The sequence below is a fragment of the Syngnathoides biaculeatus genome, chromosome 5 (assembly GCF_019802595.1).
Source record: "Syngnathoides biaculeatus isolate LvHL_M chromosome 5, ASM1980259v1, whole genome shotgun sequence".
NCBI classification, from domain to species: domain Eukaryota; kingdom Metazoa; phylum Chordata; class Actinopteri; order Syngnathiformes; family Syngnathidae; genus Syngnathoides; species Syngnathoides biaculeatus.
The window spans coordinates 7,147,076-7,160,095 of record NC_084644.1 but is presented as its reverse complement, the minus strand read 5'-3'; the positions used below and the strand labels follow the sequence as shown (position 1 = coordinate 7,160,095).

The 13,020-nt window shown below is 42.9% G+C and overlaps 2 protein-coding genes across 3 annotated transcripts in view; both read left to right on the top strand.

The window, feature by feature from the left end:
- The first annotated feature begins 256 nt into the window (after window positions 1-256).
- Window positions 257-11,600, top strand: LOC133500316 (solute carrier family 45 member 4-like). The gene is made up of 11 exons (XM_061818856.1): window positions 257-473; window positions 4,730-4,885; window positions 4,990-5,169; window positions 7,039-7,694; window positions 7,783-7,935; window positions 8,027-8,275; window positions 8,365-8,484; window positions 9,545-9,644; window positions 9,761-9,841; window positions 9,950-10,080; window positions 11,316-11,600. Exons 1-11 carry the CDS (start codon window positions 257-259, stop codon window positions 11,598-11,600), a joined length of 2,328 nt encoding a protein of 775 aa, XP_061674840.1.
- LOC133501100 (DENN domain-containing protein 3-like) overlaps window positions 10,220-13,020 on the top strand; it is a 26,748-nt gene continuing 23,947 nt past the window's right edge. For both annotated transcript variants that reach the window (XM_061820553.1, XM_061820552.1), the window contains exon 1: window positions 10,220-10,244. The gene's annotated coding sequence lies outside the window, so the exon portion shown is untranslated. The remainder of the gene's footprint in view (window positions 10,245-13,020) is intronic.

Genomic DNA, 13,020 nt, shown 5'->3' with positions numbered 1-13,020 from the left:
GAATGTGTGGACGCTGCATCTTTTTTTAGCTGGTTTGTGGGACATTAGAGGATTGATGTCGTGAGACCTTTTAGCAATTGGAAGGATAACACTGTGACATGAAGCGGAGAGGCACTGAAGATATTTGAAAACAGCAGCGATGTGAGTACTTGGGAGCTTGAAGATGAAGAATAATGAAAATAATAGTTTGTAATTGTATTGCTTATAGGGTGATAACCTCAGTTTAACTTCAAAGAAGTGAAGAAAAAAAGCACCGATGGAAGAACTGGCAGCTTTAAACCTTGAGGAAAAAAGGAGGCCAATGGAAGTCGACAGCGAAAGTGAGGCAGAGGACGCAGACGGAGCATCGGGGGAAGTGGGAGGCAGGCAGACCCCCCTGCACCGATGGGTCATGCACGGAGCAGTGATGTTCGGCCGGGAATACTGCTACGCTATGGAAACTGCTCTGGTCATACCGGTGTTGCTGCAGATAGGTAAACAAAGATTCAACATTTATGAAACCTCATATACTGTACAAGTATATTACTCGAGTTGTCAATGTGGTCCCATGAGTTGACTGGTGCCTTGATGGCGAGTTCAATGATTTCATTTAAGTTTTGAGAATTAAATATAAACAGTGTTATGCCGTCAGGTTATTTTTTTAACTTGGTACAAGATGACATTGAACATTATTTCTTAACCCCGTCACAGGGCACTTATGCTTATTACAACTGTACGTTTTAGCCCAACAAATGCAGAATACTGTATTAGCCCCCACCCCCCATTCGTAATGATCACACTTAAAATACTCCAGCCAACTACAACGGTATGACCACTTGCGCAATGATATCCAATATAACCACAACCAAGATGATCATTAACATGATAATGTTAACACTCTTTTTGTGTTATGTGTTGTGGTTATTGTGGTTGATAATGAGCTGTTGCTAATATTTTGGGTACCAAAATTATTCACGCAAGAGAAAGTACAAAATATTAGGACATACAATACCTTTCTGTCAATCAGAACTGAACATTCTTATCACGTCACCATTTCCACGGCACCATATTGCCGGTCCAAAAGAGCTGCCCGCATTGGAGTAATTTGAGAACAATGCATATTTAAACAAAAAAAAAAACATCTGTCATGGAGAGGTTTACCGAAGTTTAACGTGTGGCCACAACACGCTTCCGGAGGAGCCGACTCGCTGTCTTTTTTTTTTTTTTTCAATCGTCGTTAATGAATGCGAGTTTGTGTAAAACCAGGGGTCATTTATTTAAATTTACATTTATTCGTATTGAAAAAATGTGAGTGGCTCCATCGCTATGTGGGATTTATTCTTGATTGAGAACAGATCCAGCAACAAAGTATTTGTAAGAGTCCGGAAGTGCTTTAACAGTCCTATTTGTTATCGGCGAAAACATCGACTTCGGCATTGAATATGAGTCCCTCTGTGCCAAGTGTTTCTCATTTTTCCACGTACCTTCGTTTATTATCACCTTCTAAATGTTTAACGGTATCGGACAAAACTCCAGGTGTCGTGCTATAAGACGTATTTTCGTGTCGTCTCCAACTGACTTAGCATTGAAGAATGCTTTGTTTGGCCGGCACTTCCGGCTAGTGATGTGATTTGATGATCTAGGTGCACAAGCTCTATACTCCTTTGCACTGATTGGCTGGCCGAGATTATGGTGAAGCCTGCAGCATCCAATTGAATTCACCAGTAAGATTTCGTTCGCTGACAGCCTTCCCGGATAACATGCGTTCTTGAGTGGTTTTTTTTTTTTTTTTTTTTTTGGGAAAGTAACGCACCACTGCTGTTTGTTTAGCTCTCAAATTCCTACATCAACATTTGTCTTGTGGGATGATTGCGGCCACTCCCCTTTTACTACATACGCGGGCATTATTTAACTGATGATTTTCCTAAAATTTTCAGTTTTTCATCTCTTTTTTTTGCCCTCTATTTTGGCTTTGTATCTTTCCTTTGCGTCAGAGCCTTGGGTAGTATAACATTTATGATTCACAGGGTTAGGGTCAATGCTATAACGAATATGCTGTTTTCCACTCTTACAACATTTCCACTCTCGTTATACGGAGGTTAAGTAAACACTCTTGCGGTATGTTGTTTCAGATACTGTACGTATTTACTTTAGTTCCAAAGCATTTGAAAGGGTGTTTTCGCACCAGGTAACTTAGTTGCAGTCATACAATGGAAAACCTCACTGTCAATTCAACAAAAGTAAATATTTTACTGCATAATTAATGTATTGCAAGAGGTGGTTTAAGGACTGCCCAACTCAGTATAACGCCTAAAAATCCCCGCGGCACTAACGGGACAACAGCAGAAATGTTTTGGAACTGGACTGGCACCGTGGACATTATCGCCCCGCGGTGTCATGTAACCTGCATGCCCAGCAATGTCAATGGCAAAAGGAACAAAGGCACTTTTTCCTGGTATGTCGAGAATGTCCAACACAGCGCATTTCGGCTTCACCGTCTTTCCTCGCGTTTGCAATATTGAGAGAAAGTTTAGGTTTGGTTATGGAGGCATTTCCATTTTCTAAGCATCCGGCTTTGCGGCGCTGTGTTGAAAACGGAGGGAGAACTTTTTTTTGTAGTCTTGTCAAATGGTTGTGTGATATAATTTTTTTTCTCTCTGTCCTCTTTGGCAATACAATTTACCCATGGTAAAAATGCAGTTGTAAACATATTATATCTACAAATGTACATTTATTAATAGTGGCGTACTCCGAAGTAGGGATCAGCGACTCTATTTCCTTGATTGACTATGGAGGTAAACATAATGCTAATTAACATTACCATACACACACAAAAAGGCATTTAAAAAAGTAAAAACATCACACAGTTTTTGTTAACACTGTCAGTAAACTACTTGTAACGCAGCTGCCAAGAGCAGGAGTGTGTTTTGTCGGACCCCCTCCATGCTTTGCAACTGTAACTGCGATTGTGTTGACTTAAGAGGGTAGAAAAGACCTCAGCAGAGGAAGGCAGCGTGGGTAAAATGTTTTTCCCGTGAGAACCAGCCGGCGAGAGAACTAGACTGCTGGAAATACAATGGAGAAGAAAACAATCCTCCACTTCTCTACAAGGCGATGGAAATTTTTTATGCTGTCGTCTTGCAGGCAACGTAACAGGAATGTGTGTACTTAAAGGGCCGCTGTCATAAAATGCATGATTTTTAGTATGTTATTAATGGAAAAAAACAGCAGCCGGTATGAACCCATGCGTTTTTTCCACCACAAAACATGATTTTAACATGCATGTCTTTTCGTAACTTCCACCATGAAAATCTTCTCGAGGGATTTGTTTTCGAGAAGAAGCAAGAAGTGACATACAGGGCAGTAGAGCATTCAAGCGGACTCGTTTGTTTCTATTAGTTTTAAATGCGGGAAGGTAGCTCTTTGTTCCTTCGTGTTAGCCAAAATGCCAGCTCATTGCATTGCTGGATATTACTCGAACACTCGGGACGATGGATTTACCCTTCATAAGTTTCCAAGAGACCCGGTTCGTCGTGGAAAATGGATTTCACAGGTGCAAAGGATGAGAGCTTCGTGGGTTCCAAATGACAGGTAGTTTTGTATACAGCTACTAAATAAAAAAAAAATAGTTTGGGGGGAGGACGTAATCCACTCAGAACGTACCAAAAGATCCGCGTCTGTAAGTCATAGGTGCTAAATGGGTCAATGTGCCCGTCAGCTCCATGTCCGCCGATCACGGCGTCGGCTTCGGATCGGACAGGGAGGTAGTTTGGCCGCATGCGGTTTGGCCGTGATCCGCATATTATTTAAATATGGCTCAAAACAATAGGGTAATATTGCCACGGTCACTTTACTCGGTTGCGAGATGTTCTCTTCTTTGAAAAGAGCTTCCGTGTCCCATAGTAGGTGGGCGGATGAGCGGCCGCCGAAGCCGTGCCTCGCGGACGAGCGCAGCTTCGGCCGGGGTGGCTCATACATCCTGTCTGTGAGTCTGTTGTTAGTAGAAGTTACCCGCATATCATCTAAATATGGCTCGAAACAATCGGGTAATATTGCCCCGGTCACTTCACTCAGTTGTGAAATGTTCTCTTCTTCGAAAAGAGCTTCCGTGTCAGAAGGGGCGTGTTTGTCTCCCGTAGTGGGGGCCACAACGTGTTTTCAACGGCGAATGTCCGGGATGATGTCACAAACGGGAGACGCAACCAATATGGCGACCACTCGGATGTCGAATGAGACTTTCGCAACTTTGTGCATGGATGACGCGCTCTCTGCTCATCTTTATTTTTTCGTATAGACATTGAAGCGAATAATGCTATATGTATTTTTCATTACAATATCTATTTTAGAATGTTTATAGGGATGACACTCAGGCTTTAAAGGAAGCTATCATCATTTTTTTCACGAGCTGATTTGTGCTTTGTTTTCGAGGAAGAACGCTTTAGATAATGCAGAAATACAAACAAATCTATGCATCATAAAGTTTCAGCCCGCTTCTAATGTAGTCCACTCAAATGTACGTCAGTGCGTGTCAAAAAAGATGAATGCTGTCGTTCAGCAGCATTCGTTCCAAAACGGCGGCACAAAGTTGCCTTGTAAGGGAAGGATTCATCGAAATGAATCATTTTACAACTATCGACTCTTTCTTCCCGGACTAAAATTCTAAGGTTTATAGTCAACAGTTGAATGTCCTGTGACCACTCCTTGAATATATTGAATGAATTGACTCGATTGTGTGTGTGTTTGTCCCCAGGCCTGCCCGAGCAATATTACAGTCTAACGTGGTTCGTCAGTCCTATCTTCGGTCTCATCTTCACACCTGTGATGGGCTCAGCCAGCGACCGCTGCACGCTGCCGTGGGGTCGGAGGAGGCCGTTCATCCTGGCTTTGTGCGTTGGCGTCCTGCTCGGTATGGCGATGTTCTTAAATGGATCATTAATCGGTGAGTTCAAAGTTTAATGCTCCGTGATGTCTCTTTGTAGCTTAGCCTTATGAATGTGAGTTTTGTTTCAGGGCTTTCCATTGGCGATCGACCCGGGAATCAGCCAATGGGCATCATCCTCACAGTTTTGGGAGTGATCGTGCTGGACTTTTGCGCCGATGCGTGCGATGGACCGATTAGAGCGTACCTTCTCGATGTTGCGGAAACTGAGGAGCAAGATATGGCCCTAAATATCCACGCCTTTTCGGCAGGTAACAATTTCAGACACAACTTCACGGAAATTGGGACATACTATAACAGGATTCTCAAGTGGTGGGTTGTGGCCCGAATGTGGCCCTGGAAGCCTTAATGTGCCCAGTTTAGGACAAGTAGTAAAGAATTATAGAGGGTCCTTAGTTTACTTCAAGATTGCGAACGACGGGCAACCTTCAGAAAAAGCCACGCAAAGTGCTTTTTGATACATAAGTGCTGTATTTAATATTTTACATTGGAGTCTATTGTATTTATCAAGAGTTTTCAGCCAAAACAGTCTTGTGGTTAGACATTTATCACTGCACAGGCGAGACAACGGCACATTCTGACTTGGACAAATTTGTCTCAAGTCACCATCATAGGAGCGGAACTGTGTCAGAAACTGAGGACTCCTTGTACAATGACATATTGTGCTTGCCTTTTATTTTTAAAAGAATATTTTGACAAGCATTGGTCTAAAACGTTAGCGCTAGTTTGGTGTTGGTGCTCGGTAACAGACTTTAAAAGAAGAAATTATTGCCATGATATAAACAAGGTTTTGTGGCTGATGTTTTTGCAATTGTGATCTCTGTTCTTCTCTGCAGTTCTTATAGTCATCAGTTCCTCTGTCAAATATAATTGTCAAATGTGTTTTATTGAAACAGAGCCAATTCATAAAATAAGTTATCTCAAAGCGTTGTACACGACACTGCACCGAGAAAAAAAAAAAAAAACTTTTAAGGAAAGTTAACGAAATGTGGAACAGAACCCAGGCTTTGTGGGACAGCCGTCTGCTGTGGCCTGCTGGGTTGAGATTGAAAAGAGAGTAGAGGAACAGCATCTTCTTCTTCTTTCCTTTCGGCTCGTCCCGTTAGTGGTCGCTGCAGAATGTCATCTTTTTCCATCTAAGCCTATCTCGTGCATCTTCCTCTCTAATACCCACTGTCCTCAGGTCCTCCCTCACCCCTCATGTCCTCCCTCACCCTTCTACCAATATAGTCACTCTCTCGTCTCTGAACATGTCCAAACCATCTGAGTCTGCTCTCTCTAACCTTGTCTCCAAAACATCCAACTTTGGCTGTCCCTCTAATGAGCTCATTTCTCATCCGATCCAACCTGCTCACTCCGACCGAGAAAATCAACATCTTCATTTCTGCCACCTCCAGTTCTGCTTCCTGTTGTCTCTTCAGTGCCGGCGTCTCTTATCCGTACATCATGGCCGGCCTCACCGTAGTTTTACAAACTTTGCCCTTCATCCTGGCGGAGACTCTTCTGTCACATAGAACACCAGACACCTTCCGCCAATTGTTCCACCCCGCTTGGACCCGTTTCTTCACTTCCTTACCACACTCTGTATTGTTGACCCCAAGTATTTGAAGTCGTCCACCCTCGCTATCTCGTCTCCTCGGAGCTTCACTCTACCCCATCCGCCCCTGTCATTCACGCACATTCTGTTTTACTTCGACTAATCTTCATTGCTCTCCTTTACAGTGTGTGCCTCCATCTTTCTAATTGTTCCTCCGCCTGCTCCCTGCGTTCAATGCAGATCACAATTATCATCTGCTTGAGAGACTGTCGGGGAGAGAGAGAGAGGGAGAGAGAGAGAGAGAGAGAGAGATTGAGAGAGAGAGAGAGCACAGTGGTCACAACATAAATAACAACTATAATTGTCCCATGTTAACTATTCATATGTTCTGCTTAGTGACAATAGAAAAGTCCGCTTGCGTTTGCCTGAGCAGTTACTACAAATTCAGAACTTTTATTGCTTCTTTTCTTCCAATGTAAATAAATCAATAACGAGCCCAGTGTACAATCTTGTGAAAAACGTGTACGTACATAATTTGGCATGCAAACAATGATGCTATTTTGTGTGTGTGTTTTTTCTGCAGGGCTTGGTGGCGCTTTGGGCTACATGTTAGGCGGTCTCGACTGGACTAACACTTCTCTGGGTCAAGTGTTTAAGTCACAGCAGCAAGTCCTCTTCCTTTTCACAGCCCTCATTTTCATTATCTCTGTCATACTGCACATGTTCAGCATCCCCGAGAGACAGTTTGTGCCATCCCTGCAGCTTAATACCAAAGGGAGGACTTCAGACAGTCAGTCATCTTACCGACTCGTTAGTCACTCACCACAGCTTCTCGAGGTCATCGCAGAGGAGGAAGCCCCTTTTGGAGAGAACCACCAATCACACCTTCAGGTTAAGGAAATGGACTTCCTGGTGATGGAGCGAATGCGGAGTAAAAGCGATTCAGTCTTAGCCATGCCAGACACGACAATCAACCTGGATCCCGACCTCCACCTGCAGATCCAGCTTTTCCTGCCTGAGCTACAGCAGGCTTTACCTGAAATCCAGGAAGGTCTAGAAGATGCATTCAGTCCTTCGAATCAGAGTATTGGGTCTTTGAATCCCGATGGACCGCCAAAACCTGCAGATGGATTGATGGTTGTGGAATCTGGAGATTCTGCTTTTTTTGATCTTAATGCCCAGATTAACGGTCATCCTGAAGTTAGTCCCGCCCCTGACAGCTCACATATGAAATCAAAGGTAAAGTACATCTCTTATCTGATATTTTTGTATGCTCAAGAGGAATTTTACAAGATGCACATGCTTTTGTTTCCTTCCTGTTGAGAAGACCAAGCTGGCTAATGGTGCTGGTGTCAATGCTCGCTTGTCCCCCGCTGAGCACTCCAACGCAAACAAAAGCCACACCTCCAACAAAGCCGGTCCTCGGCTCTTCAGCGCCACATCTTCGCCGCGCCCACACAAACATACGTTCTACCGACAAGTAAAACACTTTTATCATACACCTTTCACGAAGAACTGCGAAAACTAAAATAAAACTCGTTGATAAAAATTTGTTGTTCCTGTTCCTTCAGCCTTCTTTTACATTCTCTTATTATGGACGAGTGGGATCTCAGCGTCACCGATTGCGACGGACCACCACCTCAAGTCCGCCGCCGATCACCACTTCCCGCAGCCTGAACGATCTTAGCGATCTGAAGCTGCATAGAGCCAGGCGGGAGTTTCAGCTATCGGAAAGCAGCCTTTCTTCAGAGGACTCCGGCAGCGATGACAGGCCCAACAGGGGCCAGACTGTACGACTGCTCTGGTTGTCAATGCTGAAGGTGAGAGACACCTACAATATGTTTCTAAATATTACTTCCAAACTCAGGTTTTTCTGAAATGATATTTCTTCTGTTTCTATACTGTGCAGATGCCAAAGCCGCTGTGGAGGCTTTGTGTTTGCCACCTGGTCACGTGGTTTTCATATTTAGCTCAAGCTGTCTTCTACACAGATTTCATGGGCCAAGTCATCTTCCATGGAGACCCGAAGGTACACAGACACCCTTCCTACTTGAGATATATATATATATATATATATATATTGTAGTTTGCAGTGGCTGCAACTTTCGGTACACATGCACATTCTAATAAAACCCAAACCTTTATTATGGATGGCAAAAGTGATTATGCGTGGCTCAGAGAGAAAAACATCGACATTTTGATCCATGGCCAGGAAACTCCCCGGACCTTAATCCATCATTGGTGGTATTGGCGGCCTTCACCGGCACCCGTATCAGTTTTAACTTTACACACTGAGCTGTCTGTTTTTCCTGGAAGAAATTGAGCACACAAATAATCAATGTATTAGAAATAAATTGATGTATACCGTAATTTCTGCACCGCGCCTGATTACAAGCCTCACCGAGCACATTTTTCAAGGGAAAAACATTTTGTACATTCATAAGCCGCACCTGTCTATAAGCCGCACGTGGCCACATTGAAACATGAGATATTTACAAAGAAAGACGGTACACAGAAAGTGTTTTCAAAGTTTTAATAATATATCTTAGCTTTTCTTTCCAAAAAAAGTGCCTGTGACGCGGCAGTAACACAGCAGCAACACAGTTCAGGCCACCTGCTTTTATTACCTCTGAAAGCTCTTTTTGTCTTTTTACATTGCTCCAGTCCTTCCTGCTGCCGTTTCCAGCATCTCACCATCGATTCATTTATGCCAAGTTTACGTGCAGCAGTTCTGTTTCCTTCTTTATCGGCCAGCTTGATTGCTTTTAACTTGAAAGCTGCGTCATATGTATTTCTTCTTGCATTTTCTATGATGAGCATCTGTTCATGGTAATTTTATGCATGCAGAAAGCGCAAAGTTACATTAAACTTGCGCCTTCCTTGACACACATATTCCACCTGTCTCGCTCTTACCTTTTCTGCTCGAGCACCCCTGGCGGCCGTCACAAAAATGCACCAATTAGCCACACCATTGTATAAGCCGCAGGGTTAAAAGCGTGTGACAAAAGTCACGGCTTATAGTCCGGAAATTATGGCATATTCATATTGTTGAAACAATATGTCTGTTAATAGTAATGTGATTGTTCCAGGCGGTAGCCAATTCCACAGAGTTCCAGAATTACAACAGCGGTGTGCAGATGGGGTGTTGGGGCCTTGTGGTAAATGCTGCTACTGCTGCTCTCTGCTCAGGTATAAATGCAAAAACTCCTGATAAAGCGTTTCAAGACCGTTCACTCGCTTGAGTCTCTTCTCTGCAAAATGAAAGTAATCAGTGGTACAATTGCGCTTGTCTGTTTCCCAACCAGCCATCCTTCAGAAGTACTTAGATAACTTTGACCTGAGCATCAGGGTCATCTACATTATGGGGACTCTGGGCTTCGCAATAGGTGAGAATCCATGATGGAATAAACAGCAGCAATACGGTACAATCACTGACATACAATGTTTATACTGTACTTTATGTGTTCACTATATGTATGCCTTTCTAATCTTAGGAACTGCGGCGATGGCCATCTTCCCGAATGTTTACGTCGCCATGGTGATGATCAGCAGCATGGGCATCATCTCAATGAGCATGTCTTACTGTCCGTATGCCTTACTAGGACAGTACCATGAAATTAAGGAGGTATTTATGCAATCCCCGAATAGAGTTTTAGCAATCAGAAAAACAGTATTTGTCAGCAAACATTAAATTCCCTGCTGGTGTAATGCTTTTCTCAGTACATCCACCATAGTCCAGCCAACACTAGAAGAGGTTTTGGTATTGACTGCGCTATCCTATCATGCCAAGTAAGTCAAATGACTCGTGCCAAGCTCCCAAGTTTTACTTGCGTTACCCAACAGGACTCAAATAAAAGTAGAACCTCTTATGTTGAATGGACCCACTAATGCTTCTGTGTATAATTTGATCACAAACTGAGGAAATTGTGCAGCAAGCTTTGCATTTTCTTTGGATTTTTGGCAACAATTATTTCAAAATTATGCCGTCAACAATTAAGAGAAGAACAAGATGAATATGCATTGGATGAAACTCCCATATAAAGCAGTACGACTTTGGTGTCAACGTACTCCACACAGGCAGATTTTTTTTGTTTTTTGTTTTTATAATATAGTGATCAACTTTAAGCAGTTTTGACACGTGGCAGTTAAGAATGTTAAAAAGTGTGTTCTGTAAATCTCCTTTACCTGTCGCAGACAATTTTCATTTCATTGAGCAATCAGAACTCTTTTGTTTTTTTGATTCGTCGTGTCTAGACACGATTGAGGCAAAATTGAGTTCACTGCTCACGTATAAGTTGTTTGCTGTCAAAGAACAAGATCCTTCAATTATTGGAGTTTCAACTACACCAGCACAGTCCTCCATTAAGGAGAGTTATTTTTCACAATACAGCACATAGTTGGAACATTCCAAGATTGTTCTTTGAATCACAGCATGGTAAAATATATATATATATATATATATTTGAAAGTACAAACTAGGTTTACCTGGAGCTGCACACTGTGCTCGTGGTTAGCACAGTTCTGAGATTCTAGGTTCAAATCTTGACTCATGTCCTCTTGTGTGCTTCGTCCTACATTCCAACATGCACAGATTGTCCCGAGGGGTGAATGTGAATGTGGATGTTTGGGGTTTTTTTTTGGAGGGGAGCGTTGTCTCGATGGGCCCTGCAATTGACTGGCACTCCAGGGTATATTCTGCCTGTGACTCAGTGCCGGCTGGGAAAGGCTCCAGCACATCTGTGGCCCTATTGAGGACAAGTGCTAGAATGCATCCCTGAGCTGATGATGTTCAATCAGAGACGACTCTGCATGTCTTAAATTCATAATGCTCAAGTCTGTATAATTTCTCAATATTTCCAGGTTTACATAAGCCAAATTCTAGTCGCATCGGCACTGGGAACGGTCGTCAAGGCTGTGGGCAGCGTGCGAGTCATTCCGATGGTGGCCTCCGGCAGCTCCTTCCTCGGCTTCCTCGCCGCGTGTTTCCTCGTTATTTATCCTGATGAGAATTCCAAGGACCAGGAGTTGGCCTGTTTGTCACTGGAGCTGGACCAGAACAGGGAAGAAGGTGGTGAGAGAACGGCTCTGCGGAAGCCGGCAGACATAGATTGCCTTAGGACTGCCGAGACGCAACCAGTCGCCTGAATGTAAACAACACAGATGTCTTACACATGAAGCAGAGATGAAAAATTATTGGAAAAAAAATAACCACAGCATTACAGTGGTGATGGATGTGCACAAATTTCTCTCATTGGAATGACGTCCCATTGCTACCTCAGCCTGAATGTGAACTACACACACTGAACGGGGCTGGAAAAAAAAGTTTGACTAGATACATTTCAGTGAAGCTCAAAGTGAGAGTTGGTGATCCCGCATTGTTATGGAATGCCTTCGAAGTGCTTCGTAGACAATCACAACGGTGCGAAAGTGTCACTTTGGCCTCTCCTGCAAGAAATGTAAATACACACCCCAGCCAGGTTAATAGAAAACCGAACCTCTAGATTTTCGGTTTTGTCCGGTGTCGTCTGCCCTCGTACAGACGGATGGGTTTGAATTCACTGTGATCACGTTTCAAACATTTACATAACAGGCTCATGTGCCATTAATACAGCACTACACACCGTTATTCTGGAACGCCAGTGGCATTTAATTGTAATGTGAAACGATTCATTATGCCAGTTTTATCAAGATTCAGGCTGCACATAATTTCCTAACTACACTCTGTGAAATTCCTAGCTGATATCCTCAGGTACTTTAGCGGCTATCAACTTTGGCGGTGACTCTGTGTCTTTAGAATTATTTTATCATAAGTTTCCTTTTTTTTTTACCTCCCACTGTGACTAATAATTATAAAATTGATGATATGGATTACTATAGTGCAGCAATGTCTTTTAAATAGTAACGACGCCAATCCTGCAGCCTGCAAAAAAAAAAAAAAACCTTTGACTATGCAAGGTGATATTCAGAAGTTGTGAATCTATTATGCAGTCTGATAAGTTACTCAAAGTGCCTTTTAACGCAGAAGGCTCAGGAGGTTGCAAAGCGGTTAATTTTCAAATAATCATTTGCTTGTGCAACAATTTGCTCTGAAAACGTCATCCTACTCAGGAAATTATGACGGTTTAACATTTAAAAGCAGAAGCAAATTCCTCGTCGTGAGCCACCAAAGGTTTTGATTTCTTATCTTACAGGTACGAGTGTGGCACATCGAAACCCCGGACAGGGTGTGTTTTTCTTGGAATTGTCTGGATTTCATGTACTGTAGTGTGTCAAGATTTGTCGCTGTGTACGCTGTTCCCACGTTGATTTAAAAGTTAATCACCAATGTTTGCGGTGGTTTTCTTTTTTTGCTGCTGTACAGATTTTTATACAGAAGATTTAAGCTGTTTTTGAAACTACTTTGAAGAAGAAGACAAAAAAACGTTGAGTCCACCCACAACTGTCTGTCAATCATTGACGTAACCTTCCACCTCGATTCTGTGGCACAATTTACCGTTCAAGGGTCTGTGTGGCAATCTACGTTTTATTTACAAAGAGCGTTTAATCATTGTGTTGTACGTATCTG

Excerpts from the sequence above, each read along its gene's own strand:
- LOC133500316 (XM_061818856.1), top strand. The coding sequence starts at position 257 with ATGGAAGAACTGGCAGCTTTAAACCTTGAGGAAAAAAGGAGGCCAATG. Across the intron at positions 4,886-4,989 it reads GTGCGTTGGCGTCCTGCTCG|GGCTTTCCATTGGCGATCGA; the intron begins GTATGGCGATGT and ends GTTTTGTTTCAG. Across the intron at positions 7,695-7,782 it reads GCTCACATATGAAATCAAAG|ACCAAGCTGGCTAATGGTGC; the intron begins GTAAAGTACATC and ends CCTGTTGAGAAG.